The sequence below is a fragment of the Anas acuta genome, chromosome 2 (genome assembly GCF_963932015.1).
Source record: "Anas acuta chromosome 2, bAnaAcu1.1, whole genome shotgun sequence".
NCBI lineage: Eukaryota > Metazoa > Chordata > Aves > Anseriformes > Anatidae > Anas > Anas acuta.
Window position 1 is genome coordinate 61826447 of NC_088980.1, and position 25709 is coordinate 61852155.

The 25709-nt window shown below is 36.5% G+C and overlaps 1 protein-coding gene across 8 annotated transcripts in view; it reads left to right on the plus strand.

Moving 5' to 3' along the window:
• Window positions 1–25709, plus strand: part of BBS9 (Bardet-Biedl syndrome 9) — a 317920-nt gene that overhangs the window by 165141 nt on the left and 127070 nt on the right. The window contains exon 22 of one of the 8 annotated variants that reach the window (XM_068670389.1): window positions 621–1114. The exons of 6 other annotated variants lie outside the window; for them this stretch is intronic. In XM_068670389.1, coding sequence (XP_068526490.1) covers window positions 621–655 — 35 coding nt within the window. In that variant the 3' untranslated portion in view covers window positions 656–1114. Of the gene's footprint in view, window positions 1–472; window positions 526–620; window positions 1115–25709 lie in introns of those variants that run through there. One more of the 8 variants, XM_068670387.1, reaches the window with a different exon arrangement.

The following is a 25709-nucleotide window of genomic DNA, read 5'->3' on the forward strand; positions in this document are numbered from 1 at the left end:
TCACTGGTTGTGGAAGCCAGGCGCTACTTGTACTGTTAACTAATAGGACGTGTTAGTTAATAGAATGTTAAATCAAAGTTGTAGCTCAGTTTGATCATTTATGACTCATCCTAGAGCATATGAATAGTTATGGAGCAAATGTACCCTGTATGGTCATCCAAATACTCTAACAACTTAATTATTAAGCAATTCTAATACTCTGAAAGCTCACTGATTTTTTGCACTTTCCAATTATATTTATGTTGTGCATTTCTAACATACTTGATGGAAAAGTGAGGGGTGGGAATTTCCACTTCCTTGATAAATCCTAATTTATTGATTGAGAAATTACTGTAGTTTTATTATCAGCTCCATGATATGCATATGACTAATTGTAATGCAGTGATAACACTGAATACAAAAATCTGCAACCTTAGAAAGTTCAAGTTGGGTAGATGATGCATGAAATTAATGATCAAACTAATTTAAACAGGTCTTGAAGGACATTTCTCATTTAGAAAAGGAACTTAGAGAAGATGCTGCACAATTCAGTGCTGCATAGTGATTGAATTGAAAATCATGGAATCAAAACTTTTTAAAGAAATGTTATTCATGCCGTTTTCTGTATTCATACTTGACAGTGGGAGCAAAACTACACGTCTCTAGAAGATTCTGAAGGTTAGCATCTTTGTTCTGCTGCAAGACATTTTCTTCCTGCTTTTTTTTCCTCTAGTTGGTCAGAAAGGGTCTTAATAAACATCACAAATTCCTGCTGACTTGGTACACTGTGTTTTTACAGCTACCAGCTGTTTAGGTAGGAAGCTCATTCGGCTTCATAGTGTTCTAACCAACATAATCTCTGTATTATGTTCTAACCAACATAATCTCTGTATTATATTAGGCCCCGATGACCTTCTTTACCTAGAGCAGTCTTCACAAATATAGGGAAAAGTGTATATTGTATGTATACTTCATGCTTAAAATTGAATTTAGTATTTTGCCTTCATGGGTGTTGTTTTCGATCAATATTGGAATTGTTAGGGCAGTATCTTGATTTCCTATCTTTTGTTTTATTACCTCACAAAGGATAATTGAATTCCTCTTTAACGCAATCTGAATGGCTTGTGCAATGTTTTGGCAATTAATTTAGATGTCCTTGTAATTATTATGTGCAAACCTTTTTTGCATGTGGTAATTCAGATGCTTTGGTAAAATGACCAGAGACTTTGCAATGCCAGAAAATATTCTAATTAATTTCTCCTTAGTGTTATGCTGTGCCCATGTCTAGAAGTGGACTGATAATCACATGAAGTGAAGAAGTGATCCAGAATAAATATCAAATTAGTTTTACATATTTTTTCAATAATTCTTCGAAAGGTTGAAGTATACATTAAGTGCATTTCATTTGTTGAACTTTATATAATATTATGTAAGTATTGCTCCATTGTTTCTCCTTTTGAAAACGCTTAAATAGCTGCCTCATCTTTTTCTGTCTAAACTAAGGATGAAATGATTTAATGAGGAAATTGACTTCTGCTTGTTCAATTTACCAGTCTTACTGAGATCAGGGGACTGTTCTCATGGTCATGACTCATTAGGAAAAGAGTAAATTTTCTAGAGACTGTATACAAATTAGAAGAAACTTTAGTCTTCGTGAAGGACCTTGAGAAAGCAGTCTGATCATGCCCTCCCCATTGCATGCACAGCAATTAAAATTAAAAAATGCTGAACTTAATCCTTTCTATTACAGGAGGCCAAAAAACAAGAAATTATAAGTGAAAAGTACTAGAATCATTTTTCCCATTGTGGTACAGGTAGACAGTTATACTACCTCTCAAATAAAAATAGTATAAGGAAGAAGCACCTTCCAAGCAAAATACAAGAAATTTGGCTGTGGGTTGTTAACCATGTATTGATGATATATGGGATCAGGATTAACGTTTCACATGATTAATAGTGAAAAACTAAGTACCTGTAAGTGTCTGGTTGAGACCTCATATAGCAATGTCTCACCCAACATAAACTTTTACCTATACATGAAATGCCCTTTGGTCATGATTTATGTTAAAAGGAATTAAAATCTGTAATCCAAATATAGATTCCAAAATAAATCATTTCACTTTCAAAATTGCTGACTCTAGTATGTAGCGATTTTGAATATCAAATCACCTAATAAAGAATCAAAATTATGACCTAATTAGGCTAACACTTGAGAAGGTCAAAAGAAGGTATCAATTAGAGAAATTATTATAAAACCAAATTTAACTTTTTCACTGAGAGTTCAGCATGGAGCCCAGAGAAGAGGTTCTATATATTTATGTATTTAATTTTTAACTATGGAGACTATGTGGGTTTTGGAAAACCTTGGAAGAGCTAATGTCAAAGTTATGTTATACTTCAAAATAGAGAATTTCACCTTAATTTTTAAGACAGTCTCATTAGGGAGAAATTATTCTGCCATGTGCTTATAGTAGCAGAGTATTTAAGTAACTAATTTCTAACAGAATGTGTTGTATGCTCTGAAGCAGTGTGAATGCTTGATTGCCTTTGGACAGAGACTGAAGAAAACTTTTTTTTTTTTTTTTTAATTTTTATTTGGGGGAGGGGAGAGGATAAGATGTTTCTGAGGCTTTTAAAACATGCTTTTTGTCTTGTGTCACCTGTTGTAGTTTTCTGTGGCTTTCTTTACATTAGCAACTAGTGTGGTCCAAGCAGATTTACAGAGGGCAGTAACAGAAGCTGGCAACAGGACTTGTATGCATTTCAGAGGGGATTTATCTGAACTAGCTCTGTTCCTGTTGAATGTACCGGTCCTCCAGTAACAAAGTGCTTTGGGTGCATTCCTGGCATTCATCTTTTATGTTCACCTAAAAGAAGTGAGTTTGTGTACCCAAGCTTCAGACCAGGCTAGATCAAAAGATAGTCCCCCACATGGGTTGTTAGACACTGGAACAGGCTGCCCAGGGAAGTGGTGGAGTCACCATCCCTGGAAGTCTTTAAAAGACGTTTAGATGTAGAGCTTAGGGATATGGTTTAGTGGGGACTGTTAGCGTTAGGTCAGAGGTTGGACTCAATGATCTTGAGGTCTCTTCCAACCTAGAAATTCTGTGATAATTGTTCAGTAATGTAGCAGTCATTAGCTTAAGGATGTTGTTCAATGTCACTTTTTCTTAAGCTCATTCTTTTTCTTAATGTTGGAAACTCCTTTTTCTATTGCAACATTTTTTTTCTTTTAGTGTTTTAAAAATGCCTAGGACCCTTCAAACATTGCAGCACTCTACCAGTAAACTGGATTTTTAAAGGTTATACATAGTATGTTCAAGATGATGTGCCCTGAAATCTAGGGGAAATGTGTGAAAGCCATGATAAAAAACTGATACCTACCTTTAAGTGTGCAACTAGTTGAAAGATGCATTCAGAAAGTAGCTACCAATATTTGTAGTCAGTTCAGAAATATATGCTAGAGGTATGATATGGTCCCTGATGTACCTGGTTTTCTTCATAATTTTCATTAATGACTTCAGTGATGGAACAGAGAGCATAACTCATATGTTAAATTTGTGGTTTTGCAACAAGCTAAAAGTAGTTTCAAGCACATTGAAAGAGCAATAATTCAGAATGATCTCGATTAATTATACGAAAGATCTGAAATAGGTAAGATGAAATTCAGTGGACACAAGTGCAAAGAGTCTAGCAAATAAAAGTCAGACAAATGAATTCAAAATTGAGAAACAATTCCTTAAGCACTGCTGGAATAAGAGATAATCTGGGGGTCATAGTGGACCAGATGCTGCACGGAAATCAGTAACATGATCCTATTAAATCAAATTCCAACTTTGGAATGTAGTGATATAACTTTAATGAAGAGAGTTAATTATTTATTTCTGTTCTTCATGAGGATGATTCAATTGAAATGATTTGGTAACACAGTTTAAGAAAAGCTTAGATTAATAGAATTCAGAGAAGAACATAAAATATAATTAATTGAAACAATATGATTTTTATTTCTTCTGAGGGTAGTAAGAAAGAGAAGGTTGAGAAGGGATATGATAGTTTTCCAGTATTTTTCTGTATTTATATATATGATGTTGCTTTGCCAAGTGTGATGATAGATACTTGACTTCACTTTTCATCTTCATAATATTTTTTTTTGATTTATCGATCGGATTATAATTTTATTCTGCAAAGAGCTTGTAAGTCTTCTGTTTGGTGCTACCAGCTTTGTGTAATCATGAATTTATCATTCAGATTATGAATGGGTAAATGCAAACATTAAATACACCTTTTTAATCATTGTATGTGTACATATGCACCCAGAATGTATTTCAAGGGAACAGAAGAGCAATGTTAATTTTTTTTTTTATATATATTGAAAACATGAATATTGATGTAAAATTCTTAGTACACAGAGTTGTACTATAAAGAAAGACTAACATTTTTGTCAATTCTAAAAGAAAATAGGATTTTGTTGTTGAAAACTTATCTCTTACCGTGTTAATTAGAAATTCCTTCATTGGTGTCATCAGGAGAAAGGAAAGAGCAGTATTATTTGGGTATTCTCAAACTTTATGGTGTGGACTAACAAAGAATGCCTTGTGAAATGTAGTGCGTGTTGTTTCTACTCACAGAGGTTCCCAGCTCCTGGCTGTAACATTGTTACCTCAGTAGCAACTGCATTATTATTATCATCATCATCATCATCCCAGGGAAGTTATAATCAGTAAGTTTAAAAAATATTGAAAAGTAATTTAGCAGCCTGAAGAGGACAGGGAAGATGGCCCAGAGGACTAGTCCATTCTTTTGAACTACTAGTAGATATACACTAAATCAACAGAGGCCGATCACAGTTGGAAAACTTTTCCTGTAACTTAATTATTGTGAGCCTGAGATCATAGTGCATTGACAGCTTTGTATAGCACTCTGTGTTGGGTGCAGAGTAGTGTATAAAAAGTGCCAAGTTATTAATCCTCATGGACGTGACACAAATCCAGTGCTGTTTATCTCTACAGAAGACCACAGTCCATTATGAAATGTGATTCTTAAAATGTTTTCCATGTTTTCTGTAGCAATACCATACAAAAATACATTTTTTTTGTAACCCTTAAAAATAATGCTTTTTTCATGATTTGTCCTAAATTAGTTTAAATGTATCCTATTTTTTTTTTAACAATACTCATTAAATCTGTGTAAAGAAAAGTGAAAGTAAAGTTTTATTCAGAGTGTTTGTTCTGTGCTGCAAATACTGCAAGGGTTTTATACACCTGAAGATTGGTCAGTGATGATTGATGGAACTAGTAGTCCACTGAGGTCAGTGGAAACTTTGTCATTGAACAGATTAGATCCAGCACTTTACTCATAATTTTGATAGTATTCTCTGCCTGTTTCCACTATTTCATGAGACAGTGTAACCAAAGTACCTTGGGAGTGATCTAGGAAATATTTTTATCTATCTGAGATCTCGGGAGTCTAACCTTTAATAGAAGTGCCTATTTTTCATTGAAATTCATTTTGAGGACTTCTTTCCCTTAAATGTACCCAGAGATTTTGCAGGCACACTTATAAATCATTACATGCCTATCCATTCCTATTATTTGTTTGATCAAGCCCTTAATTGTGAAACTGACATTAACTCATTTTAACCGTTGCAATGAAAACTCTAACTCATCTTTTCTACCTTCCTTAAAATCATATAGGTTGCTCCATTAAATAACTTTGAAGGCTGATTACCCCAGGAAGTGGGTGATTTATTAAGAGTGAAAAATAAAAATAAAAAATTACAGATGAGATTATCTTTAAATGAAAAATTCATTATTATTTTTTTTTTAACAGTGGGAGTACATTTCTTACGTTTCCTGGGTATATTAACTTTTTTTTTTTTTATTTAAATAAATATCTGAACTATAGTGGTGAATTACTAAAATACCACATTCAGTAGTCTTTATTCTCTGAAGTTCTCAAACCTCTCATAGGCATGCTTACCTGATCCGAAAATAAATGTATGCCTGCATTTTAATTATAACAATAACAATTAATGTACACCTGCATTTTAACAATTAGATACTTTTGCTCTTTTTCCCATAGAACCTGGGGTTCCAATACCCAGGCAAAGTTTTCTCTGTGGGAAGTAACTCTGTATTGGAACAGTTCTACAAGTGTTTGCTTCTCTCCTTGCCAAAGATCATCTGCTTGTGTTGAAACCAACCCAGAACAGTCATCACCATATTAGTTTTTCAAACTTCTCTTCCCTTACTTTCATTACCCTCAAAAAGCTATCATAAACATTTGGTTAAAGTGTACTTTTTATCTGTTCTCTACTGTTTTTCCTTCTAGTAAGGTTCCTTTTTAGCAGTATAGCTCTGTTTTGTTCAGGCTTCTCCATTTTTCCTATTATTTCCATTTATTCTCTCTGTGTTATGGTTGTTTCCTTCTCTTTACTTTGCCCATTGATATGCACAGTTGTTTCACTGTGTCAGTTAAGGCAAGTAACTTTACTTACTCAGGTGGCTTGTAATAAATGTCTCTGACTGTGAGAGGTAGCAATAAAATGATAGGAAGGCCATTTTCCTGGTCAGCTGTCAATCTGGGTGTCCCAAAGCAGTTACTGTAGAGACGTACTGAAGTGGATCTATCAAGCGATGAGATTCTGGGAAGGTTTGACAAAGGTGTAACTGAGACTAAATTAATAAACAGCATGGCCATCGTGTGCTTCTGTATTCAATTTGTGCAGCTCTGTGCAATTTGTGCAGTTCAACCACAGTTGAACTGTTGAGCCTATAACTTTCTGCTTGCCATCTAATTGCAGATAATAATCACATAAGAATGATAAAAAGAACAAGGTTGCCATAAGTCTTACAGCACCTAGAATTGCTGTGCACTTCTGCTGTGTTTTCTCATGCCAGCTAATAATGAGACATGACGTGGTATAACATACAACCTAATAGAGTGGTGCAACTTAAGTGTGACTTCTAGTTCTTCATATTTAAAATATTCTCACAGAAATTTATCAGCTGTTCATGATGAACAGTTCTATCTTAATTTAAAAGCCTAAAAACAAGCAAGTAGTAATGTATCAGACATTTTAAACAAATATTTTTGGGATCTATTTTTGAAACTTAAATATGTCTCTTGCCCCATAAAGCTGATTTAGTGAAAAGGAAAGGGAGTAGCAAATCATTAGGGAGAATTTTGGGAGTGCTTACACCAACAAGATTTTCCGGTTGCTCAAGAAAAGCTTAAGACCAGCTTGGTGGAGCCAGAAACAGATTGTTTGGCTCTCTGATGTGGATCATTACTCCCTGTAACTTATTTCCATTGTAACGTTACTCTTTAAAACTTTTATTTCCATTGTTTTAGTAGTTTTGGTATTTTAATTCTGTGAAATGGAAAATTGAACTATACAGAAGTGATGTACCCAAGATCCCACCACGAGCCAATAACACCTGTATGAATAGAATTTAAATATAATGCCTTACAGTCTCGTGCTGTAGTTCCCACCTACCGTAGGTTTTAGGTGTTCTATTTTTAAGACAGGTTACAGATTACTAGATACTGATGAACCAGCTTGCTTTACAGCTTATTCTTGTATCATTCTGTATGATTCAGGTGAACACATTTTGAAAACAGAAAACTGAACATCAGACAAGGGAAGAGAATGTGGAAGAATGTCTGAAGTGGTCTTTAATGTTCATTAATTTAGTCAAATTTAATCATGCTGCTGGACTTGGATTGTAGCTTTCTTAAAGTTGTTAATTTTCAAGAATTTCAAAAAAATAGTAAATCATTGGAATCATTTTTTTTTAAATTATTTATCTTAGAATGTGAAAAGCAAAACAAGGTAGAAGGGTATAAAGACACATTTTTGCATGCAGGGTTATGAAAAGGTTTTTATTATGTAGTTGAGAAAATCTCCCCTCCTCAATTGATATTACAGCTGGCAAAAACCACAGAGTGGAGTGCAAAGGTTAAGAAGGCTAAAGCAATAACATTTAAAAAAAAAATGAATAATTTAAAGAGGAAAATGTCATGCATAATGAATAAAAAGAAATCCTGCTTGAGATTTGGGATTCATTCATTTGTTATACTATGAAATTTAGTTGGCAATGTTGCAATTCCAGCTTGCCTCATCTAAGTACAGTTCAGATCAACGCATTAGTGCCTTGGTGCATATAGTCCTATTGCTGACTCTTTGCCTTGAAATTCATTAAATTTTAATTCATTCTACTTAACTCTAACTGGTCACAGAAGATTCATAATTTTGAGGTAAGCTTTTGGTGAAAATAATTGTGAGTTGAAAGAATTTTCCCTAATGATCATGTTTGTCATTGTGCTCTATATTCTGTATTCTTTGTCCCTTAAAGACCATAAGCAGAAATAAACTTCTAAAATCTGCACTAAATAGTTAATTGCTCAAAGCTACAGAAAAGTGGTGTGTGGCTAAAGTAGGAAGAGTACAGCCTCTGGACTTCCATTTCAGATGATTCAAAAGTAGAAAGTAAAACAAACACACAAACAAAAAAAAAAAAACAAAACACAACTAGACAGTTATTTGAAAAGGCCATAATATGATATAATCTACTATTAAATAAAACCAAACTTTAATAATATAACATAATCCTTTCATTTAATGTGTAGTACTAATGAGGAGGAGTCTGTCTTGTACATCCAGTCATACTATGGATTTCCACCTAACAGGTTTCCATTGGTTCATTTAGGTTTTGGTTTCCTGTGATGTTTTGAGAATCTGTATGACAGAATGCCTTATTATTTGCACAGGAGCTGTGGGTATTTGAAGAGCATGATCATCTCTGCTGTTTAAATGATATTACTTCTCCTTTTCAGTTTCTATCTAGACCACCATAAAATTATAGTACTTGTCAGTTTTTGGCAAGTACAGGTGTAGCAGATTCTTCCACAAAAAGGTACTGGGGAGGAGATATAACAGGGGGGTGAGGCAGAGCAAATATCTCTCAGGTCACCCCTCCTCTCTTGAAATGTTGAAAAAAGGTTCTTCAGGAACTTGTAGTGGTATTTTGCTTGTTTGTTGTGTGTGTACAACAATTCTCTTAAGTTGACTAAATATTTCATTTTGCATTGTATATAACTCAAGCCACAATGTGTCAAGGTTAATTGCTTATTCATTTTCTTCTGATTGGAAGTGACATCCTTTAGTTAGCAAAGATGTAACTATTTACAGGTCAGGTGATGCTGTAGCTGTTATCTGAGGCACCACAACTCATTCGTTTTGCATTTGCTACTTGTTTTCTGACACATTTAGGTTGAGTAAACCTGATTCTTCTCCTATGCTGTCATGAATTAGATAAATATTAACTGAAATTGGTAGTATTACATAAGTCTAAGCTGTTCAGAGCAAGTGTGCCCAGAATGAGATAGTTTGTTATTTGCATGTGTTTTTTGTGTGTTATCACTGAACTTGGCCTACAGTTTTTGAAAGGAAACTCTTACTCCGTATTTTGCTTGGTCCTGAATTTAACAAATCACTTGAGCTATGATGGCATTAATGTTTTTCATCGGTATTCAGGTGTTTTTAAAATGAAGTTTTATTTTCATTTGTTTGTGTGTATGATTGATTTCATCGATTTTTATCATGCAGGGAGTGTACCATGTACAAGGCTCTGGAAGTCTGTGGTGAATTAGTAGTGCAAAATTATATATCCCTAACATCCATTATAATGTATTTGCAATTCTACAATACTATGAAGGAGTCTAACAAATCTAAACCTAGTGAAAATTACATATTTTGTACATGCAGAACTGATTTTTCAATTACTTCAGACTTTTTTAGGTCCTAATCCAAATCCTGATGAAATCTATGGGAGTTTTTCCATAGACTTCAGTAAGCTTTGGCTCAGACCCCCAGTTTTCATATTTTTCAAATAGATTTGCCAAAAATCTGCAGAGAGCCAGGCACTTGGAAAGTTTTCACTTGCAAAGTACAGCTGGTTTTGAGTTGCATACAGAAAAGTTCCCAATGCTTTTCTGAAACATAAAAAACAGTTTTAAGGTCTTACAACTTTAGTAGGTAGAAGATTGGCCTTAACATTTAAACCACAAATTGCCTTGAGTCTTAGTGAAAGGTTGACAATTTCCATACTGGAAGGATTATTTTCAAAATGTATAAATACAGGATAACAAAGCTTAAGATGATGATCTTATTGTAAATTCAGCTACAGCTTTCTTGTGTTGTGAGTTTCAGAGAGCCAGGACTGCCTGTCCTAGTAAATGGTATTTTTCTGTTACAGCAGAAAACTACATTCCCTGGGGTTAACTACACCAATTTGAGAGAGAACTCTTGAACTTGAGGGAACATAGAATGCAGCCAGATCCATCTGGTGATGCAGGGTGGTTTTCACTGCCTCTGGGTGATTGGATCAGTGTACTTGGCAGTAGATGTGGTTGGACAGGCTGGGTTTTAGAGAGCACAGGGCACAGCCTGTGCCTCTGCAAGCATAGCTCATACCCTTTCATATCAACCTAAAATGAAAATCAAGCTAAGATGAAAAGAGTGGCATGTTAAGTTAGTGTCTTGTGTTGTGGATGACACTCAGTGAAATATAGAATCTATCTCAATTTCCCTTTTAATTTTTGAGTGATCACCTCCAGCACAGATAGGGTGCAGACCTGCTGCTGTAAAGCTCTTCAGACATTGTGGATTGCACCCCAAGGCCTTGATGGCTTTTTCTCAAAGAGAAAAGAGGTAACCTCTTCCTGAATCTAAATGCACAACTGTATTACAAAGTTGTGCATCATTAGTATTGAACTTGGATTTCTTTTTCTTAATTTTTAAAGAGGTGTCTTTGAAGACCAGTTAAGTTTGTGACTGTATCACTTTGCTTTGTGAGCAGTCAACTGGTAGTCTGCTCATGAGATTGGTATGAATGGTTCAGCCAGTGTTCATGGGGTAAGCCAAGGTTCATAAATTCATGTTTCCCTTGCCCCTGTGTTAATTCAGATTCACCTAGCTCTAACACTTTCATCTTGTATTTCAGCTGGAAAATGTAATAAAATCAAACATAAGGTGCTTCATAATGCTGGCAAATGTGAAAATTCTTTAAATAATTTTCTTTCTCAAATAGTATCACTGGGTGAACCACAAACAGCAGTGGTAAGGGAGTAAGCAAAAATGAAAAACTGCTTAAACTTAAATTGCAAAGATTGTTTTGATTCAGTTATACTTTCAAACAAATATTTAGCTCACCCTCAGCTCTTTAGAATGATGATAAAAAACTAATAAAAGTAACGCTTAGTTAAGTAAATAATGCACAGTTAGTTTCTTGTAGAGCTATATAAACCTCCAAAAAAAATGGTCAAAAAAAAATTTGAACAACAACAAAAAAAATGCAGGCTTGATGAGTTTCATGTGAATAATGTAGTAAGATGCATCTCTGTTGCATGTCTACCATGTATTTTAAGTACAAATACCACAGCAGAGTGCAGTGCCAGTGTCTCTGTCTTTTGATGAAAAATGTACTTTATTAATTTTGACCTTCACAGAATCACAGAATTTCTAGGTTGGAAGAGACCTCACTATCATTGAGTACAACCTCTGACCTAACACTAAGAGTCCCCACTAAACCATATCCCTAAGCTCTACATCTAAATGTCTTTTAAAGACTTCCAGGGACGGTGACTCCACCACTTCCCTGGGCAGCCTGTTCCAATGTCTAACAACCCTTTCGGTAAAGAAGCTCTTCCTAACATCCAACCTAAAACTCCCCTGGCGCAACTTTAGCCCATTCCCCCTCGTCCTGTCACCAGGCACGTGGGAGAACAGGCAAACCCCCACCTCACTACAGCCTCCTTTAATGTATCTGTAGAGAGCGATAAGGTCGCCCCTGAGCCTCCTTTTCTCCAGGCTGAACAAGCTCAGCTCCCTCAGCTGCTCCTCGTAGGACTTGTTCTCCAGGCCCCTCACCAGCTTCGTCGCCCTTCTCTGGACCCGCTCAAGCACCTCGATGTCCTTCTTGTAGCGAGGGGCCCAAAACTGAACACAGTACTCGAGGTGCAGCCTCACCACAGCCGAGTACAGGGGGACAATCACCTCCCTAGCCCTGCTGGTCACACTGTTTCTGATACAAGCCAGGATGCCTTTGGCCTTCTTGGCCACCTGAGCACACTGCTGGCTCATATTCAGCCGACTGTCCACCATCACTCCCAGGTCCTTCTCTGCCTGGCAGCTCTCCAACCACTCATCTCCTAGCCTGTAGCTCTGCTTGGGGTTATTGCACCCCAGGTGGAGGACCCGGCACTTGCCTTGTTGAACTTCATGCAGTTGACCTCAGCCCATCGGTGCAACCTATTCTGATCCTCCTGCAGAGCCTTCATACCCTCGAGCAGATCGACACACGCACCTAGCTTGGTGTCATCTGCAAACTTACTGAGGGTGCACTCAATGCCCTCGTCCAGATCATCGATGAAGATATTAATGAGGACCGGCCCCAGCACCGAGCCCTGGGGAACGCCACTAGTGACCGGCCTCCAACTGGACTTGACTCCATTTACCACGACTCTTTGGGCCCGGCTATCCAGCCAGTTTCCAACCCAACGAAGCGTGCACCAGTCCAAGCCTAGGGCAGCCAGTTTCTTGAGGAGAATGCTTCACCAAAGTCTGTCTGTCCACTTGAAGAAAACTAGTTAACTGTAAATTAGAGATATCACTGAAAGTGCTATTACCTCAAAGTTGGGATATGATTAGGGGGATGTTCCACTGTATTAATTGAGTTTCCATTTTAATTACATACTGTCTTCTATGTAATAATAAGCAGCTGTGTCATACTGTGCATTTCAAAGAACATTTACTCAGCCCTTAAATTTACCATTAAAGATCAAAGAGAGGATCTTATGTATATGGATGATGAAGGATGCCTCAATTCAAATGGCTGGCTGAACAGAAATAGTGGAACTAGAGGGTAATAAATATTGTGAACAACCTTTCTTTAATGCAAGTTATGTGGTGCTGAACTATATTAAATTTTATAGCTGTACTGAGAAATATTTCATTACTATCTTAAAACTGCATCAGAGTACTGATAAGCATGTGTCTCTTCTAGTGCTTTAAAAATAAACTTTTCAGTCAAAAAGGATTTTTTTTTTCCTAGTGAAAAAAATCGCTGGTGACATTCTTAAAAACAGCTTAGAAATAAATGGATTCTTGAATTACATATAGGAATTTGTGGAGGATGTTTCAGAGTAAAGTCTGGCTAAATGATCGGGGTGTTCCTTCTGATCTTAAAATCTATTTAAATACATATGAATTAGTCCCTTTGGTTTTTATCTTCTCTAAAATGCAGAGGATTTTTCATAACCAAAGTAGCCATTAGGGGTATTAGGTGGCTGTTCAAGGATACTTAAATGGAATTACGAGATTATCATATGAATCAAGTGATTGATAAAGCAGGCAATAACGTGACAGTTAGGAGTTGAGCAGGAAATTAATGTCAATGGAGTAAATTGTTAGATATCCTGGGTCTGATTGCTTTCTACTGTAAACAGCTGAGAAGAAGGAAATTCTATGGAGTAATATAAGGTGGAGTCAAACCACAGTCTTATGATAAAGTAATTAGATGTTCAAACCTAGCAAAGGCCACGTTATGTGTTATAGATAGAAGGATCACAGGAACATAAAAAAAATCCAGTGGACTTTGGTCTAAAAGTCCTTCTAAAAGCAAGACAGGTTCTTATGGTGCCTGTGGTAATAACCAACTGACATTTTCCTACAAAGGCACTATATTGACCAAATTAAATACTTTGCAATACAATCCATGTCTGAGGAGTGCAAATTAATGAGTTCAGATTGATTATTTCATATAATTAGTTATTGAGGGAAAAGTGCTCGTTTTACATTCTTCTTAAAACAAATTTCCCTTATATTTTAGAATAAAAAATACAAGTATATTTCTGCCAAAAAGAACCTTAATTTTAGATCATCCTTGCAGCACATTAAAAGCAGAGTTGTATTCTAGTGTAGTGTAAAATTGATTCTCATGTGGCTAACTTGATTCTCTTTGGCTACTGAATTGCATATCCATGAGATCATTTTGTTTAGGGTAGTTACAGTGTGTATTACAAGCTCTGTGTAGAAATTAAGAGGTGTTTAGTTATACTGTTCGTGGTTAGGCTATTCTTAATGCAAGTTCATGCTATGTAGAACATATTCCTTCAGGTATGTGCTTTGTGGTTCACTGAAAAGTAGGAAGCTTTCTGCAACATCACTATGCCATAACAATAACACTGCAGTTCTTGGATCAAACTTTTAATTTCTTAATGCAGGCTGGCCACTTCAGCAGGTATGAACATCGGTGATTGGTTAAGAATGGTAAGGGAGCAGTAATTATTCATTTGCACATTAGAAGTAAGGTTATATACAGGAGAGCTTTGGTCCATCTGACTCATTGCTAAGATGAAAGAAAGATCTTGGTTGTGTGTGCTGTTTGCTTGTGTTGTAGTATTTTTGGCAAGTCAATGGTTTACCTTGGTAGAATGAAAAAGGAATAGTTATAAAGTTATATACAATCGAGACTCTACATCATAGGTAGTATTAAGAAATTCTCATCTGGCTCAGCAGTCTTATCCTTCTGAACAGTGAACTAATTGCTTTGATCAACAAGATAAGGGTGAAATCTTGGCCCCATTGAAATCACTGGGAGTTTTTCCATTGACTTACTTTAGCCAAGATTTCTCTCATTTATTTGATGGTAGTGTATGTTATTGTTTTAACTATTTTCATTTAGTGGGTGGTAACCTACTCACTTATCAGAATGCATGGGAAAACTGAAATAAACTTTAAAAAGTACATTCAGAGTTGGAATTCACTTCTTCAGGTAGGACTTCCTTCAGTGTTTGGATAAAAAGGAAGATACAGGAGTTGTTTGTAGCTCATTAGAGATTTGGTGTTAGTAAACATGGTAATACAAATACTGAATTAAATTTTGGGAGAATAAAGAAATACAAATTTAGGGTACTATAAAAAGCCTCTTTTTTTCCCCTACAACTTTGGCACAATGATGGGAATGCTATTGTCTTGTCTTCATGACAAGTACAGAGATAAAGGTGTAAAGAAAATACTGAAATTACATTAATTCATTCATGTTCATTCCTACTGAGCACTAAGTAGGAAATATGTGACATGTAGTATTAATAGCTCTACCAAACCTTTTGCAAAGGCTGACTTTAGCAGCTGCCACAAAATGTGAAGTTGAAATATATTTCCCCTACTAGTTATTTTTGTTTGAATTCTTCAAATGAGAAGAAGCTAAGAATCATGGAGAAGAGGAAAAATTCGAAGAATTTGAACATAATTTAATTACAGTTGTAATTGTACATTACAACTGCATTTAATGCAACTCAAATACAAATAATCTAATGATACTTTATTGCTACAACATAAGCTGTTACAGAGAGGGGTTTGTCGTGTAATCAGTGCTTAACAAATTCTGCCATTTAGCTGGTGCACAAAATAAGCCACAAGTGTTAGAGAGTTCACTGGATAAAATGAATGGTCTGCTGTAAGTACCATTTCATGTTTGAGAAAGTGCAGATGCTGCTGCAAGACATATTATATTTCCATAATCAGTGATAGATAACAAGAATTGTTTAACAATCCATATCCTTATGTGTGCACTTAAGCTATGGGCAGATCGATAAAAAAACATTAAGCTTGGTGCCAGCTAAAGATATTATACCTACAGGCTATTTGACTACACAACGGAAACTAAATCTGGATTTCAGTACCTCCATTTAGACAAATCATTATCTAGACAATGTCTTTTTCAATTCCTCTTTTAGTTCTGGATCATTTGGAATGGGAAAACCTACACTCAGTCAATGGATTTTCTTGTTTAGTATTTTTAACTTTTTTTTTCCTGTTTACAAAGGAAGTATAGTGTGTTAATGTAAATGCTGTAGAGCTCCATAATAACAATAATTTAATCTTTTTTTTTTTTTTTTTTTTTTTTTTTTTTTATTTAAGATTACTACCACCTGACGTTCTTCTGTGAAATGATGGTTGGTATACGTAAAATATTGTGTCAATGCATGGGAGTATTCCCAAGTAATTGGCAAGATAACAATGTATTGGCCTTTCTGGGATAATTTCATTAACAGAGTTTAGAAGTTTGCCATGCTATAACTGTTCTGTTCACTAAAGAAGGGTGGGGCACAACTGGGGCATTTCAGGTGCTGGTATTCTTTGTTAGTTCTCTTTATGCTTTACATTAACGGTGACATAAGAACATAGCAGATGAGAAGCCAGAACAGAAATAATGTGTCTTCTCACCCTTTACGCCCATGTAATTTTTTTTGCAATCTTCTGTTGCAAAACAGGATAAAACTCAACACTTCCAGGATCCCATATGTGCTTTTGTGAAACTGGGTTTAAAGGAAGTCCACCGGTAGCAAGAAAATATTTCAGTTGAGTCATGCATTGTTTTAGTTTTGCTTTGGGTGCATGTGCTTCATAAGCATATGTTGAAATAACTGTTTAGTTAAAATAAGCTTTCTCAAGGCTCTCTGATCCTGTAACATATTGTTATGGACTTGTAGAGTGTTGAAGGATCTGTTACATTTTAGATGCTGGTCTGCTTGCATAAATATTACAGAAGGAGGAAAGAATGCATTGCCCTGTAGGGAGCTGTTTGTTGAATATGAAATCATGAACAAAATTCTCAAAGTTTCAGATCAGGCCAGAATAGTAACTTTGAAACATGAGCACTGAATCCTTAATGTAAACTTTTTCAGTTTCAACATAGGTTGCTACTGCTCTGCTTTACTTTAGATTGTAGGCATGACCAAATTAAAGCAAAGCAACAGAGAACACTTTTTTGACAGTGATATGTATTCTTGGCCTTCGGTCACTCAATTTGAGAAGTTAATAAGCTGAGCTATATATGGAAGTTAAAAAATAAAATAATAATAATAAAAAAAGCCAAGAAAATTTCCAGTGTGTTTGTTTCAGTCATTTTGAGTAGGCAGAAGAACTATGATAGTGACAACATTAGTTTTTAAGTGACAGGTTCTTATACATAAATCTCATAAATTATATGCATTGCAATCATATAGGGTACATTGAAACCGAGATCCAGTGGTTGTTTTTCCATGTACATAAACTGATGCATTATGAAGCATGTGTATATTAAGTGATAAGATTATTGACAAGAATGTAGTTATGACTACACTTAGAGAAGGTACAATGCAACAATGCAAGCCTGTGAATAAAACTGTGCTATGTCAGATAAATGGGGAAAAAATCCCAACACTTTTTGACACTTCCATTCCTTCCCAGCATTACTTCATTTTGAAGTTATGAAATGCTCTTAAAGACCCTTTGGTAAGGCCCACCCTTCCCTGGCTGTATGCCCAAGAACTTTTTCTGGCTACCATATTCACCGGAAGACATTCTTTCACGAAATCCTGCATCAACAGCTTTCTCACCAGCACAAAAGCAAAGTATGTGAAATCTGTGTCTCTTATCAGTGTCTCTTTACATATGCCATATAATATATACTTGGTTGTAGTTATTGCAGAAGCATTCAAGTCACACACTTATATGGAATGGAGTGTGTCCTCCTCACTATACACATCTGTCGTGGTTCCGCTTGAGTGGGCAGCCGAGCTCCACCACAGCTGCTCTCTCACTCCCCCTCCTCAAAGAGGAATGGGGAGAAAATATGTGAAAGGGGCTCAAGGATTGAGATAAGGACGAGAAAATCACGCAATAATTAGTGTAATGGGCAAACCAGACTCAGCATAAGAAGACAGATAGTAAGATTTATTGCTCATTACTAACAATCTAGAGAAGTGAGAAACAAAGGAAAGAAACCAAAAGCACCTCCCCCCCCATCCACCCTCTTCCACCTGCTCCCCCCGAGCGGCGCAGGGGAACGGGGGAATGGGGATTATGGTCAGTCTACAGCGCTTCTTCTCTGCCGCTCCTTCTCGGTCATTCTCGTCCCCTGTGCTGTGGGGTCCCACCCACGGGATGCAGTCCTTGATGAACTGATCCGGCGTGGGCTTCCCACAGGCAGCAGCTCTTCCAGAACTGCTCCAGATATGGGTCCATACCATGGGGTCCATCCCTCAGGAGCAAACTGCTCCAACCTGGCTCCCCCACGGGCAGCAGCTCCTGCCAGGTCACCTGCTCCTGCGTGGTCTCCTCTCCATGGGCTACAGGTCCGGCCCGGAATCTGCTCCAGCAGGGGTCTTCCACAGGCGGCAGCCTCCATCGGTGCAGGGCCACCTGCTCCACCGTGGTCTCCTCCATGGGCTGCAGCGTGGAACCCTGCTCCACCGTGGTACTCCATGGGCTGCAGGGGGACATCCTGCTTCACCATGGTCCTCACCACAGGCCGCAGGGGACTTCTGCTCCAGCGCCTGGAGCACCTCTCCCCCTCCTTCTACACTGACCTTGGCACCTGCAAGGCTGTTTCTCATTCCCTTGACTCTCCTGGCTGCTGTGTGGCGCAGCGTTTTTTTTCCCTGTCTTAAATATGCTCTCACAGAGGCGCAAAACAACATCGCTTATTGGCTCAGATCTGGAAAACAATGGGGCCCTTCCCAAACATGGGGCAGCTTCTAGATCCTTCTCACAGAAACCACCCCTATGGCCCCCTGCTACCAAAACCTTGCCACGTAAACCCACTACAACGTCTTAAGCTTACATGTAGGTTGCGTTACTGCAGTTGTTTTTGAACTTGTGGTATGTTTAAGAACAGAGGTCTTGTTAAAGGAAGTCTTAGATGGGGCTTGAATCTTCTTGAAGGTAAGGAGCATGATCTTAGTAGGAAAGGCAGTGGATGGAAGTAAGAACACTAGGAATTCATGTTAGTTATAAGATGGTAAAATATTCTTTATGTCAAATACTGGAATGTCCGGACAGGTTCCTGAATTTTCATTTTGGAGACAAAGTAAGTTTGGTAAGTCTCTGAGCAACCTGGTCTAGCTGGACCTGCTGTGATCAAAGATTTGGACTAAGTGGCCTCCAGAGCTCCCTTGCAACAAATTATTTGTGCATTTTACTGTTGGGTTAATTTTGAGCTAGGTGAGTTCCCAGATCTGACACATCACACAGCTTCAAGTATACCTTTGTGCCTGCATAGGGGAGGGTAATGAGGACCAAAATGGAATGGTAAACTGAGCTTCCTGCTTTATTGAAGACTTGAATGACTCTAAACTTGCTTCTTCTGTCCTTTTTTTCTTGAGTGCTGTGATTATGCAATGTAATCTGTAAAATTCAGTCACTTCAATTCATGCTTCTCTTCAGTTTCAGGTTTTGTCTAATATTTTTATTCACAGTTAGCCACAGTTTCTTATGGCTACCTTGAAGGCAAGGTACAGATTTCTAAATTGTTTCATTTAATTTATGCATTACAAGATTTATGTTTAGTTTGCCATAGACTTTGTTTAGCATGTACTAATGTTGTACAAATAAAACAAAAATTTTTTTTTTTTTTTTTTTTTGAGAGAGGAGAGGGGTTGGGGTTACACTTATCATAGAACTGTCACTTTGTACTTTAACAGAATTCAGGGTATCCTATCACAGTTACAGAAATGATTTTTAAAATCCCTTGTCCCTGTCAGGGTAAAACATGATCCTTAAAACCTGGAGAGTTGATTTAGAGAACTAAGTAAGCATAAGACATTAAAATATCTGATTGAGAACATCTCTGTATTCCACTTGCTCTGTCATTCTATTTATCATGTTGGACAGTAGCACAAGTGTCAACCTTTTTAGAAGATGAAACAGACGTTATCCTGTGCCTTCACATATAAAAATCCACTTTATTTCAGACACAGCCTTTTGTTTTAAAAACAGACCTTGCTTTCACTAAAAAGAGGAGGTTGGATTTGAACATAGTTCTTCCTAAATATTTATTATATTATAGTGAATGTAATTCATTTGATGACATTAACCAAGTGGAGTCTTTCCTTCCTCTCTGAAAAGTACAGTGCCAAGATTCACCTGAGTTATTTGAGACTTTTAGGAGCATGGTTTCTCATATCTTTAAATACCATGTATTTGTTAGAAAGGTACTTAGCAGTTTTGTAGTCAGTTCTCTTTGGGGTGCTTCACAAAAGGAGACAAAGTTGCCTTTTTGTTTCAGAAATATGAAACTTGTGTGATGATGGTCATTCCCATTTTTATTTCCTGTGTGTCCCATTTTTATTTCCTATGTGTCAGTCTTAGATGTGCCAATAATGATTGCTTCAGGCTGTTGCACAGCAGTGAAGTACTCAGATTGTGTCTCAATATGGTGATACTAGGAATACATTCATTCTAAAAATCAATCTCAGAGATTTTAACATTATAAAGGGTTGAACTAGCATAAGATAACACTGATTTGGTCAGTGGAATATATGGTAAATAATATGTCATGGATATTTCTTATTCCAATATCAGACCAAAGATAGTTTATTAACATTTGATTCATTCTTAGCTCATAGTACAATTAAAAATCATAGAGTTGATCAGTAAGTAAAAATGAAACTTCTGCTAGACTAAACAAATATAATGTAACTCAGATCTTGCGTGTCATTGACAAATCAAGTATTTCGGTACTGTAGATGAGAAAGTAGAAATTTACAAAACCAATGTGCTGTCTTTGATATATCTGAAAGAAATATAAGCATTTACAGCAAAGTTTGCATTTCAAGTATGGAAGGAAACCTTTTCATTATAAAAAGAACTCTATTTTTCTCTTTTTTAATGCTTTGAGCACTTATGAAGAAGTCTAGGAAATCAAAGGATCCATATGCTGTTTAGCTTGGCTAAAGAGATGTTTACTGGGTTCATTTCAAATAGTACTGAAGGATGATGCTTGTATTGATGTTTATTTCATCGAGTTGCTTATTTCCAAGTAATATTGGCGATGCAGAAAAAGAGGCTATCTCATTAGTCTCTTAAAAATGCATTTGATTACTTGTATTTAATTTCTGTAGTTGGCATTTTTGTATTTTATGGTCAGATGTCTCTCCAAATCTAAATTTAGTAAGTTTGCTTGCCAAATACTTTTGGGAACCAAATTGTCAGAACTAGAGTTTTTAAGTGTCTTGCAACATCGCTGCTGTGTTCTTAATGAAGTAGATACAGATAATAGGATAATTTCAGGTTTATCTATTAGTATTCTAAACCTGTTTTGTCCAGTATTCCCTGTAGCTTCTATTTGGAGGGAGTTGGGGGAAGGACAGAAAAGAAATTCCCAGTTCACAAGCTCCATTTCTGCATTATGATAAAGTAATTAAAGTTCATTCATAAATGCAGTAATTTTCCCCCACTGTTTCTGTTTAGAGGCTGTTCAAAACTCTTGCTCTTTTGGTAGTCAGAAAATTTCTAATTTGAAGTCAAAATTAATTTATGATAATTTCTGTCTTGTTTCAAGAGTGTCTTTTATTTCACCAGACACTAAGGATTTCTGTCCAATTGTATTAATGGTAAAGATCAGTCCATCCCATTTTCAGTCCTCTTAGCTAAGCAAGACTGATCCTGTACTCTTCATGTCTAAAAGGTAATTTATTCCTATGTGATCTTAGTAACTTTCAACTGACTTTTTGCAGGTTTATTAAATCTTTCATGAATATGGTAACAAGAATTGAGCCCAGATGTCTTACTGGTGCCTTGTTCAGTAGCATTACTACTTTCTCGATCTTTCTTTGGAACATTATCTCTCAGGTGGATCTCAGCATTGCATTCATCTTTTTCAAGGTTATCACACTAGAGCCTCTTTTTCTTTCTCAGATAATCCTGTGATTACTCTGGTGGCTATCATAGCTTCTTTCATTTCCATGGCATCACCATTTCTGGTAATATCAATTCTTCTCATAATATTAAAACAACTGCAGTTGGTGTTGAGATCTGATCCTGCTGGTCTGTAATTATTTTGAAGGTTTGTCTCTTAAACTACTTTACAATCCTTTTCCAAATTGATCAATTCTACAAACTACTCTTTCAGTATCCCATCACATTACTGCTGTGAAGTATTACTCTGCCACTTTAATTGTTCCTTTCTGAGTAACATATATCCTTCAGCACCCACATTTGAGTCTCAATTATTATTCCATTGTCTTCTGTTATTTGCAGTATGTATATCTCTTATCAGTAAATTTTGTTCCTGTATTTTTGCTGAAATCCATGTATTGATATACATCTCAAATACTTTTTCTTTGATTTCACTCAGTGAAATCCTAATCTGGATTAGGAATAAGACCGTCATTAACTGTTTCAAAATGATTACTGTTCAATCAAGGCTGTCAAAAACGTCCAAAAGACTGTGTAGTCAGGAAACTGCTAATAATTTCATACTCATAGTTGGGGCAAAAATCCCATTCTCACTAACCTGCATATTCCCCGTTATAAATGTGTAAACAGTGCTTTTCTTAGGTCAGTATGTCTGTGTGCTTACTTGAAAGGACATGGTTGTTGCTCCAAACCTGTCTCAGAAACCTTGAAGGTCTTGTAGTATGGTAGTATCACAGAATGCTTGGAAACACTCTGAACTTACAAAAGTGCAAACAAACCATAAAGACACAAAGCTGCCCAACTGAAAAGGACCTGGGGGTATTCATCAATAGCCAGCTGAATATAAGACAGCCTAAGAAGGCCAACAGTTTCCTGTCTTGTATCAGAAACAGTGTGGCCGGAAGGATCAGGGAGGTGTGTGTCCCTCTGTACTCAGCTCTGGTGAGGCTGCACCTTGAGTACTGTGTTCAGTTTTGGGCCCCTCACTACAGGAAGGACATCAAAGCCCTGGAGTGTATCCAGAGAAGGCCATGAAGCTGGTGAAGGGTCTAGAGAAAAAGTCTTATGAGGAGCAGCTGAGGGAGCTGGGGTTATTTAGCCTAGAGAAAAGGAGGCTTGAGGAGACCTTATTGCTCTCTGTAAGTATCTCAAAGGAGGTTGTAGTTGGGTGGGGATAGGTTTCCTCTCCCAAGCACCAAGTGATAGGACAAGAGGAAATGGCCTCCACTTGTGCCAGGGGAGGTTAACATTGGATAGTAGGAAAAAAATGTTCACTGAAAGGGTTGTGAAGCATTGGAAAAGGCTGCCTGGGGAAGTGGTTGAGTGGTTGAACCCCTGGAAGAGTTCAAAAGATATGTAGATGTGTTTAGGGTCATGGTTTAGTGGTAGACTTGGCAGTGCTAGGTTAATGGTTGGACTTGATGACCATATAAGTCTTTTCCAACCTAAATGATTCTGTGATTTACTCTCTTCAACTTCTGCCTGTGGGGAATGAGGATATGCTCTTCCCTCACTAATAAGACCAAATTTTGTATGTGTTTATACTTATGCGTGCAAATATATAACGTCTATGTATGCATCTGCATGCATCTTCACCTTCGTGAATGTTTCCTATATGTATTTCAGGAAAAACAGAAGTGTTTCAACTGTTAATAGGATTAAAAAAATGTCTAAACTGTTTAGAATTCTGAGTACCGGTAGGGTTTGATATCAAGATTACATCAGTCAAATCTAGCCTGCCTGTTTTCAACATACACTGAAGAAAGGACAGAGACTCTATAAAGACAATATTGTGGACATTTTTACAACAAATGCGCTCTGGAGTTCCCAGTTGCTGATTTCAGCAACTGTGCAAACATTGACTTTCAGGAGTTCTCTTGGGATGTAGAAACCAGAATTGACAGTAGAAATTAATTAAAATACACTTTAAGAAAAAAGAAAATAAGTAAAGTGTTTATGAAAGGGAATATTACCTATTCAATTTTTTTTGAGGTAAGTTAGTTTAAAAACAAAAAGACTAAATGCCTAGCAACTACCTTACCAGTGTGCATTACTGAAACAATACAATAAATAAAAGCTCTCCAGAGCTAGAAAAATGTCATATTGAGAACAAAATATTTATTCCTCACATATATATACCTTCTTGTATGTATATATAATTATGTATTTATATGCCCCAAATGAATTTATATATATATTAAGAACAAACAAACAAACAAAGAAAAAAACAAACAGTAATAACAAAACCCTTGCATATTCCTTCTCTTGCTCCCAGAAAAGGTAGTGTGAAATATTTTTTATTACTGAATGAAGAATGTTGTGCCCTGAAAATACGTTGGAGACAGTACATTATGTAACTCCTGCTACTACAGTATTTTAGCATTTTGAAAAAACAAACAGAACTGTATTGTTGTGCTGAATGGAAGCTGCAGTTAGCAGCACACTAAATATGTGGAAAAGGACATGAGCACAAGTCAGAAACAAAATACCAGGTATAATGTCAGGCAGTACATTCCTAAAAAATACAATGATTTTTATTGTTATGCTGTTTGTCAGGAGTGGGTCTTCCCCTTGAATAGTTCTTGTTACAAGCTGATTTTTTATGCTGTTATATAAAGGCAAACGGAAATTCTTCAAGCACCACACTACTCAGTAATAATTACCTCTTCCAGCACACACCGGAACATAGAGCATACTTTTCAGCTGGTCCATGCTCATCAGATGAACAGCAGATTTGTGTGATTGAACTACAACTGCTACCATTCATCCTTTGTTCGTATTGAGAAACAGATGACTTCTGGTAGATGTTGATTGGCCTTACATAGTTTAGTGTTAATTGCATTCTCAGTCCTGTGTAAGAAAAGGTACTACTGAATATTGATTTTGAATGTGTTCCTGGCTGAATGTCCAGTAACGTTTCTTTAATGAAAAAGGCTGTTAGATCTGTTTTTAGCAATGTGTTTCCCAATGCTGTTCATATGACTTGCATACTGCATGCCCTGAACCTCATTCTGGAATTATGGCCAAGACAATTTGACCATTTAAACAGCGTAGCTGTTCCCATAAAAGGGTTGTACTGCCAAAGTATCCTGAAGTTACTAAGTAAAGATTTTATGAATTCAGGTGTGTTCAAAATATTTGAACACGCTATGAGCTCAAGTAGAAGCCACACATGATCGGTGTAAATTATTAATGTAGTATTTCTGCATTGTTCTCAATGCAAATAGTAGCAATTACAATACCAATGCAACATATTATAGGATAAACTATTGAATTTATAATCTCAAAGTCTCATTAAGAAACATTTCAGTAACACAAGGGTGGAACAGAACATCAGACCGGTATCTTTCTTTGTACTCCCATGGAAAATATATTTTTGTGACCTACAGTGATCTTGGGTGCATCCTCAGTAATGAAAAATTTTAATTAAATTATTGTTTTACTGGAACGTAATACAGAAATGTTGCATCATTTTGTTGATTCTGGCTAAGTCAAATCAGGCACAAGAACAACAAAGTTTTGTTGTCCATGCTATTGGGCTTGAATGCTATCTTCTGAAATCTGTAGCTGAACTAGTGAATTAGTGACTATGTTTTACCAGGAAATTCTTGAACTAAAACTGGGATGTTCTGTGAGGTGTTGTTATGTCTTCATTTTCAGTGAGAACCATTTAAAAAAAAAATCCTATCTCCTCTCATGCTGCAGTGGAAATATGCTTGCATTTCACTATTCAAAGGAAGGATTCTAACAGACCCAGTCCGTGAATGGGTGTTCCCTGAATGTCATCATACTCCCAAATATGTAGTGTTTTCTTCTATAGATATAGTTTTACATTCCTTCTGAGAATAAGTAGTAGAATTGATAGAAGTAATAGAACAACTGTTTTACAACTAACAATCTCTAATGTCTTGGACAGAGAAACACAACTGAATATGGTTTTGTGTATAGTTTTGGAGTCACTATGAAACAATTTTGCTGTTTAGGT